The sequence below is a fragment of the Pteropus alecto genome, unplaced genomic scaffold (assembly GCF_000325575.1).
Source record: "Pteropus alecto unplaced genomic scaffold, ASM32557v1 scaffold72, whole genome shotgun sequence".
NCBI classification, from domain to species: Eukaryota; Metazoa; Chordata; class Mammalia; order Chiroptera; family Pteropodidae; genus Pteropus; species Pteropus alecto.
This window is the reverse complement of record NW_006436811.1, coordinates 4643494-4657926: the sequence shown is the minus strand read 5'-3', so window position 1 is coordinate 4657926 and position 14433 is coordinate 4643494. Positions and strand designations below refer to the sequence as shown.

The window sequence follows — 14433 nt, the reverse complement described above, 5'->3', positions numbered from 1 at the left end:
GAAACAGCCAGAGCAGTTGTTGCCCCTTCTCCCTCAAGACTGAAGAAAGAGCAAACGAAAGAGGGGAATTGTAACCATGCAAAAACTTCATTTCCTTAAAATGACATTTTCTTTCTTCTTTCTCCTCGATTCAAACTGGTCTTGTCTAGTCTGATAGCATGATGACTCACTTGCTTCTTTTCTTTCCTTACCCTTCCACTTTTGCACACACTGCAAGTCCAGTCCCTTAATCATGAAGCCCTTGAGACATCAGACCCTAGTCAGCATCAAACAGTCTTAGGAACAAAGCCTCCAGTCTGTAGACTACAGAAACAGAGTTTTAATCAAACTAAAGGTAACACTTTGCCTCAGTTATGTTTCAGCTTCTGATCCATGAAGGCAGAATGCGAGGCTATCATTGACATCAGGACCTGATGCAATCAATGATCGACTGGCTCTTACCTTAGCCCTGACTAATCAATATAGCCCACAACTCCAACTCCCTAAGCTACCATGACTAATGATTTTTCCCTATATAACCTATCCTCTAGAGGTCATCGGGGAACCAGGTCTTTAAGCCCTAGCTCACCTGTGTCTCTGGGCTTAATGCCATTTCTTCCCTTTACTTCGTTTGCTGCAAAAAACCTTAAAAATCAAATAGTCATTATATTGAAACATCCGGTGTTGTAATATGTATGGCAAATATAAAAATTATTCTAAAGCTATCATCGAAATAGCATCTAGATAAAAGTTCTATTGTAAAAAATATTCTTAATTTGAGAGCGTAACTAAATTTACTTTATTTAATTTAAAAATTAGTTAAATAATTACATATGTATTTGTTTAAGTAGGACTCAATTAACTCAAAAATGTATTAACACATCAAAAGCTAATTTTTTTAAAGAAAGCAGTGAGTCATTTAATTTATAGAATCTTATTTTATAGCCTTGCATTGGTAGTAATTTAATATTTTTCACTTGAAGCATTTTTAATATATTGAGCAATTCTCCCATATTAATTGTATTCTACATTGTTTTCTTTAATTTTATCTAGATTGTTAATATTACTTTCTAAATAATTTATTTAATTATGCAAGTTGTTTTTAATAATCCGGATGCCAAAAAATTGAAATTGCTTCTTGGTTTAGATTACTCTAAAACATTTGAGCATTGTATTAATTTTATACATATTATTTTGAACATTTAAATATTTTACATATTTAGCAGATATCACATTAAATATATTATTGTCATTCATCTACAATTTCTTTAACTGAAATAGGAAAAATTTTTATCTAAGACTAATTGCTAAATTAATTCAATAAGTATTTATATTTTCTTTAAATCATGCTTTAAAACTTTTGTACAATCTATTTTACAATTAATTTACATACCTATGATGCTAAGTTAAACATATATTAACAAATATGTGGAAAAATGTTTATAGGGCACATGAAAAAGACAATCACTCTTCAGTTTCTTTTCAGTAATTGTGGGTGTATTGAACCTCCTTACTTATCCTTTTGCACAATGAATTGATTGTAATTAATGAAAAATTAGCTCTTTGCTTTAATAAAATAATCATCTTAGTAATGGTAACAAACAAATGGATTTTTCAGTTTTTCTGCTATATTTTAATTAGCACAACTATGTATCATCGCTGGGTAAAATATATATGAGGTTGCATTCATTACCATTGGAAAATGTGGGACTATGACAATAACTTCAAATAATAAAAAGGAAATAATATGCATTAAGATCTATTGTTCTTTCAGGAAAGACATAGCAAGCAAATATGAGTATTCACTAAATATTTATTCATAAAGACCATGTATATTTAATTTCATATTGATTATCTCATCATTTAAAACTTTCAATTAAATTTCTATTTGACAAATTATGACCATAAATGGGTTCTCCATAAAAGCCTTTGTTTGTATGCCAGTTATTGTATATATATGTGATGTAGGTCACAACTACCAGTGTATTTATGAAATCCCATGTTTATATAAATAACTTAGGTTATTGCAAGAGATATTTTTAAGTAGGTTAGCTCTGAATGGCTAATAATACTTGAGATGACACATTAATATATTTTTAGCATGAAAAAATAATCAAAATTCTGAATTTGTCTGTGCTTTAGGTCCTAGAGAAATTCTAAAATAAATATAGACTTCTCATAAATGGCCCAGGTGACAAGTGAACCAAAACATGTAAATCCCTGAATACTAAACATAGAGGATTTTTTGATAAATGGGCAACCTGTTATTAGGGATGTCAGATGCTGAAAATTACACTGACAGATCAATATTGATAACTGGACTATTACATTTTCAGTGGTAAGAGAATTAAGTAATTTTTAGGGCCTACTCTGTTATACTGTACAGGTATATAATGAAATGTGATTTAACTTGTGAAAATTTTTTCCACCTTTAGCCATGATTAAGAATAAGTACATTAGACAGAAATAAATAAGAAAATCTTAAATAGCCAACATCTTTGGAGTTGAAAATAATGTTATTTATAATTTTATGTACATAGAAACAGCGTTGAAGGATATACAAGATACAGTGAACAAAGCTTATTCCTGAGGAGTAAGGCTTGTACACAGGATAAGGGAAGGATTAACATATATTTTTTAAAAAGTTCAAATGTATATATTCTTTGAACTCTTTAATATGAGCATGTAATAATTCATGATCAAATAAAAACTTAAGTAAAAATGAAAAGATGTACGTGATGGTGACCAAAAGGATCATGATCTATAGACCAAAACACTGGGCATTTCATGAAGCATCTTATTCTGTTTTCATTTTTGTCCATGTTTAATAGTGAACGTAGCTATTTCAAGAATGTATTTATTATTTTTATGTCTTTACCGAGCACTAGTATCATGAAAATAGTTGAGGCTAAAAGTGACAGTTGAGATGATGTATTTAGAAATATTTAAAACATATTAAGTTCAGTAAAAAGAAATAACTTTCATAAGTAATTTAGATATTAATATTCAGGGGTAGTACTGTTTCTCTGTACCAATGGAAAGTTCACTTACATAGATAATTTTTGATGATAGAGGAATAACTCATTTCTTCTGTTTTATTCAATGTAACATCCACCTAGATATTCAATCATCTTGATAGTTTATAACAGTTCTGTACCAACTTCAGAAATAAAAAAAGGCTTTAGTGGTCCCAAGCAACCCACAGCTCCAGGCTACCCATGGCTTGTGAACCCAGGCTTCCAGTATGTTCCAGAGTTGACCTGCTTTCATGACCCAGGGAGGCTCCTGTGCCCCCAGGTTCCCAATCGGGTCCTTCAAACCCTGGAGACAGGTGGCCTCCCACGAACCCAGGCTCTTGGCTGGCTCAGCCAAGCCAACTACCACAGATCCTGGCTTTTGATCCACCCCAGCACCAGGCCAGCTCCTGTGCCCCGCTCCCCTACTCCTTCCCCATCCACCCAGTGCCAGGATGGCCCCTGCAGATCTAGACTCGAGACTGGCTCCCATGAATCTAGGATCTGTGCTTGTCCCAGAACCAAACCAGCCTCAGCAGACCCTTCAGGGTACCAAAGCTCTCAGGTTAACTCCGGAGACCCCAAGCTCCAGGCTGAGCCTAACACCAAGCCAGACACAATAGCACAACCCTCCAGTCTGGCTCCCATGAAATCAGGCTCCCAGAGAACCCCAGTACAAAATGAGGCCCTGTGGACCCAGATGCCAATTATCCCGATTGCCTGGTTGGCCTTTGTTGACCTAGGATCCGTGTCCACACACACACAGACCGAGGTCTCAGGCCAATCACCTCAGACTCAAGTGCCAAGCCCACCCTAGTGACCCAGGTTCCAGGCCCACCTCTGCAGACTCAGGCACTAGGTTGGTCCTTGTATATTTAAGTGCTAGTCCTGACACCTGCTGACTAGACAGCAGACCTGCCCATGCAAAGGCTCCAGCAGGACGCCTGCCTTCAGACACCACCGCTGGCCCTCTCAGTGTCTCTGGATGGGCTGATTAGTGAAGGCCTTTGACTGTGCAAGCTAATCTGTAAAGACTGGAAGAGGCACGTACTTCCTTAAATGTATAGACTCTAATACAAGGCAACAAGGATCATGAGCTGAGAGAGTACATCGCCATAGACCTGCCATACAAGGAATGCTGAAAGGTGTTCTTTAAGCTGAAATGAAGAGTTTAATTAGTAACAAAAACATATGAAAGTTTAAAACATACTGTAAAGATAAATATATAGTCAAATTCAGAATAATCTAATACTGTAATATGTTGGTATATTAGACACTCAACTAAGTATTATGATAGTTTTTCAGAGAAATTCTGTTTGAGGTCAGTCTAATGAAAAAGAACAGATATGCTATTTTAGATAGTGAGAATAATATGGAAAAATTCTTAAATAAATAATTTATGTTCAAATTATGAGGTATTGGATTCGTGAAAGTGGAGAGTAGTTATTAGAAAATACTGCAAAATTAAGTCTCAAAAGTAGGACAAAAGTGATTATAATATACCCTGAAAACCAGGAGAGAAGTCTGGATTTGAAATGATGAGTATAATTAGAAGCTCATGTAGATTCTTGAAGAGAGGAGTAATATAATTGTCAATAATAATAATAATGCTAGTTAACATTCACTGTGTTGATTTTGTGCCAGGCCTTGTTTGAAGAGCTTTGCATATACTAACCCATTTTGTTCTGAAAAGAAAGAACATACCTATTTTTCTCTACTCTTTTTCTTACACAATAGAAAATTGAGAAATGGAGAAATTAAGACATTCACCCAAGTTATACATTTAATAAGTGGTGAAAATAGAATTCCAACTCAGGCAGTCTAGCAATAGAAGTAATGCATTAACAATTGTAACAGTCTGCCTATCATAATTTACAAAGACAGCTCTGAAAAATGGTGTAGCTTTAGAAAATGCACAAAAAAATGAGCACCACAGAAATTATGGTCTAGGAAACTCTTAGAGTTAATGCAGGCATGAAATGAGGACTACACAAATATTGAGAAAAAGATGAACTGAGAAATATTTTGAAGAACAAGGGCATGAGTCAAGTTCCCTGGAAGTAGAAATTGAGACTGGAATTCAGTGGTGCATGGTTTATTTAAGGAGTGTCCTCAGAAGAAAAGAAGCAAGATACGGCAGAAGAAAGAGCAGATAAAGGATGTTGTCTCAGTTGGAACCTTGCTTCATCTTTAACTCCCAAAAATCTCTGGAGTATGACTTGCCGCAGAGTTAGTCCTGCCCTAAGGAAAAGGGACAGTACGTTATATCCAGGTTCTATTAGTCATTGCCACTGGGCCCAGTTGCGGGTGGAGAGAGGGAAGGTTGGGGAGGTTGACGGATGAGATGAGAGGAGCAGGACCACATAAATTCCCAGGGAGGTAGCTCCTGTTTGGCCAAGTGTGTTTCTGGAGAAGGAGTAGCTGAGAGCAGTTAGGTGCTAATGCCAGCGGTGCTGGGTACATAGTTGTGTCACATAAAGGAGCTCTGGACGGGGCAGCCACAAAGTCCAATACAAAAGAAAAGATGGATTTTGAGTCTTATGATATAGGCAATAAAGGAGAAGGAGACATAAACAATGATTTTATAATATCTACTATGAAAGTTCAATATATTGGTGGTGCATCAATTAGAATCAGGGAAGCAAAAATGAAAGAAAACCTCACAGGAAAGGCTTTCATTTAGTTTAGGGCATACCGACATACTACTGGGATATCTGGTGAGAAGTTTCTACAGGCATTCCAGAGACAAGGCTAGATATAAAACTACCATTCCAGTATTCATTAAGGCCATGCACAAGAATAATTCTGAATCAGTGAGTGTTAAGGCAAACTTTTAAAAGCCTGATTGAAAACCTGGAGTAATGAAAAGGTCAAGGAGTAAGAAAAAGACGGGAAGCCAGTGAATCAGAAGTAAGCTGAGATAAGGACATCTGTACTGAGTTAGCTAAAAAGGGATTTAAAGATGGTGTGGGAGGTCAGCAACATCAAACACCACGATAAATTGGAGTGGACTTAGAAAAGTTTAATAGATTTCAAAGGAAATACACTTGTGGTGTCCTCAAAAAGAGATTTTCCAGAGTGACTGCATGTATCCACTTATATGTGTATTTTTTACTCCTGCTTCCCTTGCATTAATAGAAGTGATTATGCACATATGTAAAGATATTACTTTGTGCTATTCATTACATCCCTCTTCTAAAATCTAATGCAAATTTTACATGTCACTAAATCCAAATGCAGCATAAACTTTTCTACACTTCTCTTTTTGAGTTAGCAGTGTTCTGTATGTTATAGTGATTGAGAAGATTTCATGTAATTATTTAACGTTGAATTCTATAGTTCTCATAATATTTATCTCTATATGGATGGGGCCCTGTTGCAAATCAAGACTTTATATGTGTAAGATCAAAATTGTTAATTTTATGTCAATATACTTCTTATGTTCTAGAAAAGATATATCTCCCTCGGGTTTATTACAATTTGTTTTCACATCATACAATGATATATTTAGTTCCTATGATAAAACTGATTTTTTTAATTGGTATATAATAAATATTTTAAGATATCTGTGCCTCAATTATTTGGTTATTCTTTGAGAATTGACAGTTTAGTTACTAACTGCCCAATGAAATGTGTCACAAACTGATAATTTCAAATATTTTTAACATGTTATCACCATAGGCATTAATATTAATAGAATAATTAAAATAATCGCTCATATAAAGTACTTCTTAAATGCATAAAGTATATGTTGAAGGATTTTTTTAGTTAAAAGGACTATCTCTCTTAGTGAAAGTTAATTTTCACCATACTCTTGACTTATATTATACAGAAATAAAATATATAGCAGAAATAATTGCAAAATAAATAATATAGAAAAAAATTTCCTGACTTGAATCACAAATCAAAAACTTTTAGATTACAGTGCCCTGTATTAACCTTTCTTCCTCTCCTTTACCTTACAATGTTCTTAGAAAGAAAAGTACATCCAGAGTTTCCTGTCAAGTTGCTTAGTTTACAAATTTAAGCACCATATTTAGTTCTTTTGATATATCCCCATCACTTTTTAAGCATTTTCTTACTTATTTAATAATGGATATTTCTGTTCTTTTAGCAAGGAGCCCTTAGTGTACGCACATGTACACTCTTATACACGTACACGAAAATTAAGTATTTCCATTTGTTTAATATTAGGAACTATAATTTTACACTGATACCTCTGATTTCAATCTGACATCATAGCTTTTATTTTAGTCTTCTCCCTATCTGTATTTGTAACTCTATTTTCCATCAGTGAGTAACCTTTTCTTGATAATCCTCAAGAATGTACTAATTTCCTCTATTCTACTCTAAATAGAAAGAATTTCAGAATTTTTAATTCAAACAACTGTGAAAAACACATCTCTTAAGTACAGTGCACTTCTTTTTTAAGTTCTCTGTTTTTTTAGAATCATGATATATTGTTAAGTGTTTTACTCAATGTTTCTTAAATTTATATTTCCACTTAGGATATTAAAGTTCATGAAAAATCTTCCTTCTTATTTAAACAACAAAAATCACCAGGAAAAAAATGAAATATTTTTTCCTTAAAGCTATTAAAAAGCTGTTAAATAATTAAAAACTAGAGTGATGTTCCCTTTTTAGTCTCAACTTTTTTTGGGAGGAGGGGGCACAATATCCATTATGCATCTGAAATCTATAATACATGGGAAAAGCAGGAGAATATAATTCATTATCAAGAGTAAAATCAGTCAATTAAAATTAACCTAGAGATGATCCAGGTGTTAAAATAATCAGTAAAGGGCAGTAAAACAACTATGAATGCAATTTAAAATATATATAGAAAAAAGATGAATATAATGAATAAGAAAATGAGACTATCAGGAGAGATTTGGAAAAATTCAAGTCACTAGAAATGATCTATAGTATAATAAAGAGTAAAAGAAAGTTTAAGAGAAAAATGAGCTGAGACTTAACAATCTGTGACACACTCTTAATTATTGAAACATATATGTAATTGAAATCCTAGAAAGAATTTGAAAATGAATTGGGTGAAAAAATTAGAAACTATTTGCAGATGTTTTCTAAACTTGATCAAAAATATTCATCCACTGCTCTAGGAAGCTCAGAAAATCATAAGCAGAGTAAATATTAAGTAACCGCAACTAGAAATATCAAAGTTAAACTGCTAAAATACTAAGATAAAGAGAAAAAAATAAAAACCATTAGAGATAGTGACATAGTAAATCAAGAAAAATAATTATAAAAGGAAATCTGATTTTCTGTTGGAAACAACGGATTCTAGGTCATAATAGAATATTATTTTTCTAGTCCCAAAGGAAAACAGCAATTCTCTCAATCTGGAATTCTATATCAAGTGAAATAAATTTTATATGATATTTTCAATGCAGCAAAATAAAGACATTTTCATATAAATAAAAGCTAAGAGAATTTATTGTCATCAGGCCTGCACTACAAGAAATGCTAAAGAAATGTCTTTGATTGAAGGATATTGTTTCCATATTGAAGCCCATTTCTTCAGAAATAAAGAGCCTCAGAAAAAGTAAAGGATAAATGTAAAATAAATTTTTACTTTTGCATATATACTCTTTAAAAATTATCTTGACTGAGCAAGAGGGGGTAAGCAGAATTATGATATTGTAAGTTTCTTACAATATTCATAGAGTATAATTATATTTGATGCTACGATGTTGTTAAAGATCAATATTGTAACATCTAGACAGAGTCAGTAAACTTCTATACAGGGGCCAAATATGGCATGCATCTTGTTTTGTATGACTCATAAGCTAAAATTCACTTTTGTATTTTTTATCAATTAAAAAAAAATTTAAAGAAACTATGTGAAACTATACGCATGACTCTCAATGTTTCAAATACTTAATATCTGGCTTTTTACAGAGAAAACAATTCTCGTCCCTACTCAGGAGAACCACTTAAAAAAATCATGCACACATAAACATGGAAAAAGATATACTTAAAGTGTTAATGAATAAGATAAAACAAAAGACAACAAAAGATTACCCCCATCCCAAAAACAAATGGAACAAATAAAAAAAGAAATATAAATTCGTAGAAAGAACTAAACCCAGTATAAACAATATACATTAATAAATTTTAGAACCTAAATAAAATGGGTAAATTCTTTAAAAATGTAAAATGCAAAAGTTGATGAAGAAATAGAGCGCATAAATAAGTCTTGTGGCTTATTCAATAATTGAAATGAGATTAAAATGTCATCTTTTCCCAAAATAGCCAAACCAAGATGTTTTTCAGATAAATTCTAGAACATCTTAAAAGAAAAATTAATTGCTTCCTTCTATAAGTTATTATACAAAATTAAAGAGTTGAAGCTGCCAGCTTATTTTATGAGGTTTGTATAATCTTGATTCAAGATACAGATAACTAAATAGAAGAAAAGAAAATTATAGGTTAATTTCCCTTATGTCTATAAATAGAAAAATCCTAAAGATAATTTAGATTCAGAAAAAAAGAGGCCTTTTAAGAATTTTAACACCCATATATTATAAAAGTATTTAGCAAAGCTAGAAACAAAAGAAGTTTTCCTGACTCAATAAAGTCAACAAACATCCTACTAAAAGGAGAATCTTTAAAAGTGTTCCTTTTATGACAGGAAAAAAAACACAAAGCCTCTTCCTTGATACAGCTACCGTTTAACACAACACTGGAGGTCCTGAATGAGGTTTTAAGAAAACAAAAGAAAAAGATTTATTGAGAATGAACAGGAACAGGTAAAAGGAGATTATTTGCAGATGACATAATCATCTACATAGAGGAAAAAATATCAAAATCAAAAGACCTAGTAAGATAATTCAGTAAATGTGTTATATGAAACATGAATTTATGGAACTTTCAACTAATAAATTCTAAACCAATAAAAAACTATAAAAAAACTAATTTTTTTTAAAAAGTTACTGTACACAATGCTAACAAACCGTAAAGTATATAATAATTAACCAAGAATACACAAGATAATTTTAAGAAAAACTTTAAAATTTAAATAAAAATAATTAGACAAAATATCCTAAATACATGGAGAGATATTTTATACTTTTGTATTGATAACTTTATATGATAAATATAGTAAACATTCTCAAATAAAGTCAGAAATTCGGTTCGTTTTTAATTAAAATTTTATTTGATTTATTTGAGGAATTTAACACTTATTTAAATTTTATATGAAGAATAAAATTCTACTACTAGTTAAACAAAATAAAAGAAGGAGAATGTGCCTCATTGGATATAAAAACATATTTAGATTCACAGTATTTAATTATATATATATATATATTTATATATTTATCATACTTATAAAATATTATATTGGCAAAAGACCAGGCAAATAAGCAAAAAAAGAATAGAAATCTCAGAGACAGATCAGTACACCTTCAGATTCACTGGGGCAAATCAAATTCTTTAGTGGATAGTGTGGTGAAAAGTGGGTGACTATGTAGAGAGAAATAGAATTGGATTCCTATTTTAAAAGATAGAAGAATTGAATGTTAAAGGAGAAATGTATTAAAAATGATAGAAGAAAATGTAGGAGAATGCTCTATGACCAGAGGTTGGAGCAGAATTTCCCAAATCAGTTTTTAAAAGTACATCCATAAAGCAATAAATAGATTAATAGATAGGTGATAGGTAGATACATAGATACATAGATGTTTAAATAGATAGATGGATGATAGATATAGATAGGTAGATTAGATAGATAGATAGATAGATAGATAGATAGATAGATAGATAGATAGATAGATAGATAGATAGATAGATGACTGATACATAGATTCCTCTACACTGCATTATTGCCACTTAACATTTTTATGCTTTACATTCATGACCTAAATTAGATTCTTTGACTCTTTCAGGCTTGTTCTGAGCTCAGTCTCGGACTATTTTGCTGCCATGTTTACAAGTGATGTTTGTGAAGCCAAGCAAGAGGAGATTAAGATGGAAGGCATAGACCCCAATGCCCTCTGGGATCTTGTTCAATTTGCATATACAGGTACAGTAAAACAATTATAGCTTCACATTGATGTCTTGTGAATTATAAAATTTTAATATAGGTTTTAAAGCTTAAAGAAAAACACAGCTGGTGTCTTTTCCAACTGAAAGACTAACAGAAAAATCAGACTACTTTTTCATTTGTTACTGGAATCGCAAATATATATATGTATGTGTGTGTAGTGTTTGTGTGTGTGTATATAATATATACATACCTAATTATATATAATATACCTAATTATATATAATATATGTATACACACACACACACACACACACACACACACCCCTAATTCCTTCCACAAAGAATTTAAATTGGCTTATAAAAATAAAAGTAGATGAATGAGCTTATGATAGGAGCAGAAATGTTATTAATGATCAAATTAGAATTTGTTTATGTTCATAGTTATAGCATTAGGAAAAGAAATAGATTCTAATTTTCTTTCATTTTGCAAATGATGGATTCAAATAACTTTTTTCCTCGCAATGTGTTATTTTAATGTTAAAGCCTTCACAGAACATTTAATGTGAACTCTATAAACTAAGTTGAGAGAACAAAAATATTTATAATTGTGAAAATGACTAGGTTTTAAAGCTATTTGTTTCTGATCCTCTATATCGACATCTTCTATTGACCTTTGCACCCTATTATGTTTAGTGCATTCAATTAGTTTTGCTATATTAATAAACGTGTTGAATGTTGTTTAATGTGCAAGTATTAGCTCTATCTCTGGAGAATAAATTAATGAATAAGACATGTTTTTGCCCTCCAGAAGCTCACGGTTCAAATGGAGAAAAGAGTTAGACGAGGGAAGAAATATGATGTAATGTGAAATGTTAAGAGGGGGTTAAAAGGCCTAAAGCCTGTTGTTCAGAGCATTATCAGGGTTCACATTCATTTAAAGCATTTTAATAACTTTTCAAGATTTGTGAGATAAAAGGAGACATAATAAAATCGTGTGTTAGTAGCAAAAGCAGATAATATGAATGAATATTTTTTAGGAATGGCATGTGGTTCATTTCACCTGAACTCTTGATCATGGTATACAATAAGGAAATAAAGGTAGGCTAGAGCCTGATTATCCAAGCAGCAGGGCCCTAGTTTAAAAAACTGTGTTTTTGCAGAATTTCTGGTCACAGGGAAATAAGATATGCTCTTGTAAAGATTAGCCTCTAGAAACAAAAGGCTATAGAACTAGTGGGAATCTATCCTCTTTAAAGATTTGGCTTATCATAGAGAGGAGTTTGCTCACATTAATATAACACTTAACTCAGTGAATGAAGCCTCTTTGAAAAGGAAAATGCACACATTCAATGTGCTGAACCTCAAAGCAGCAATGTGATAGAAAGACATTTTCCAGCTTTGGTAATCTTAAAATTACATTTTGTCAACACAAAACTGCCCTGGACAATATTAAACAGGTAAGCCAGTGTTCATTCAAGGCTGTTGAAACAGGGGAGAGAGGTCAGAACTCAGTCTTTACTTAATTCTGCTGAAACAGGGAGCGCGGAAGGACTTTTAAGTGCTGTAGTGAGAGAGAAGGCAGGCCATTTGTGTTTACTAATTGGCTTTGCCTAAAGGAAAAGTAAACTTTCTCCTATCTTAGTGATAGAGTTCAGTTTTATAACTTGGAGCAAGGTACCCACTCAAATTGTGCTCCTAGCCTCTCCCAAAGCCGAGATAAGGGTGCTGTCTCCCTTGATGTTGGCGTTTCAAAGGGATGGCTTCCTAGTCCTTGAGAAAAACACTCTTGGTTGTAAAACTGACAAAAAGCTTTTAAAATGATTCACTTCTCAAAGGGATAGAGAAATAAATTACAAGTACAAGTTTTCCTAGGTAAAACCTCTAAGAAAAGGTAGGTCAAAGGCCTTGTGTCAAGAAGAAGCCTGTCTAAATTGGAATCAAGCTGAGGGAGCAGCAAAACCATCTTAGTCAATTTCAATTTGCATACAATCTAAAATAATAGTAAAGGATCACAGCCTCCCAGGAAAGAGATAGCAAACATAACCATATTATTTCTTGGAAAGAAACAAATCCTGACACTTACAGTTTAGGAATCCTTCTAGCAACAGAAAGGCATAGATCCAACACTTACAGCCTCCTAGCCTGACAACCTTGCATTTCTCATGTGCAAAACTAGGTCAAAAGACACTCATCATCGTGCAGGACAAAGTTGGAAGGTGTTTCAAAGCTCCCTGCTGAATATACTGACCCAGATCTGGCTCTGCTTTGCAGAGGGCAGGCAGGATACAAAGTTGCCTTTCAGTTGGCACTGACACTTTGGCCTTTGCTTTGATACCCATATCTTCCTAGTGGTTGATAAATATCCAATTGTTAGTTTATAGATATACACGAGATGAAGAAATAATTTACAAGCCAATAGTGGGGGAATTTTAGGCATAGCATAAAATATGTACCTGTCTTTTGCTACATACTAGGTCACAAATTATAACAATAGAAGAGATCAAGTGAGCAATGGTATAGAAAGGGATGAATAGGAGGTGTCTGTATATGTATCTACTTATCTATCTTGCCGGCTGATCTCTAAGACTTTTCTTTGTAGAGGACTAAAAATAAATGCATCACAGAAAAGGGTGAAAATGAATGCTCAGTAAGATACGTAGAGGATCGGCCATTTGAAATTTTTTTTTTTTAATTTTGAGGCTTGAGAGGCTTTGACACAACTAAGGAGGATCAACTGTGTCAAGAATTATTAGTTAAATAAATATTAGCTGTGTGTTCAATAGAGATGGATAAGGGTACTTTCAAATGATTTCAAAAGAAAAATTTTTATGAGATCTAGAAAGTCTGTAAGATTTAATAAACCATATGTAGCTAATTTATTTCATTAACTTAGAAATTAAGAAAAAGAAGCAATGGGGAGCATGGCATAGGGAATGCAGTCAGCATTAACATAATGGCTAGGTGGAGAGCCAGAGGAGAGAAAGAGCAATCAGTTTCATAAACTATATAAATGTCTACAAATGTACTGTCTACTTGAAACTAATAATTAAATTTAAAAAAAGAAAAAGAAGCAGTGCGTAAAGTATTAGATTAGAATAAATTTTTGACTGACATAGCATCAATAGTTATAGAGTTTAATAATCTTTGATTTGAAGAAGATTCATCCTTTAAAGAATTTCACATAGTAAAAACTTATACATGGTAAGCTATGGGAGGCAACTTTCTAATAACCCCACTTTCCTTCTACTCCAGCAAATTAAAATGAGAAAAAATGGGATCAGGAGCCGGGTAAAATTTTAATAGAAACTAAAGCAAATATTGAGAGTTTGTTTTTTGTTTTTTGTTTTCTTTCTTTCTTTCTTTCTTTCTTTCTTTCTTTCTTTCTTTCTTTCTTTCTTTCTTTCTTTCTTTCTTTCTTTCTTTCTTTCTTTC

General features: G+C 32.5%; 1 protein-coding gene across 2 annotated transcripts in view; it reads left to right on the top strand.

Moving 5' to 3' along the window:
- The window catches only part of KLHL1 (kelch like family member 1), a 273787-nt gene that overhangs the window by 86553 nt on the left and 172801 nt on the right, over window positions 1-14433 (top strand). For both annotated transcript variants that reach the window (XM_006913780.1, XM_006913779.1), the window contains one exon: window positions 10901-11037. In XM_006913780.1, the coding sequence (XP_006913842.1) occupies window positions 10901-11037 (137 nt within the window). The remainder of the gene's footprint in view (window positions 1-10900; window positions 11038-14433) is intronic.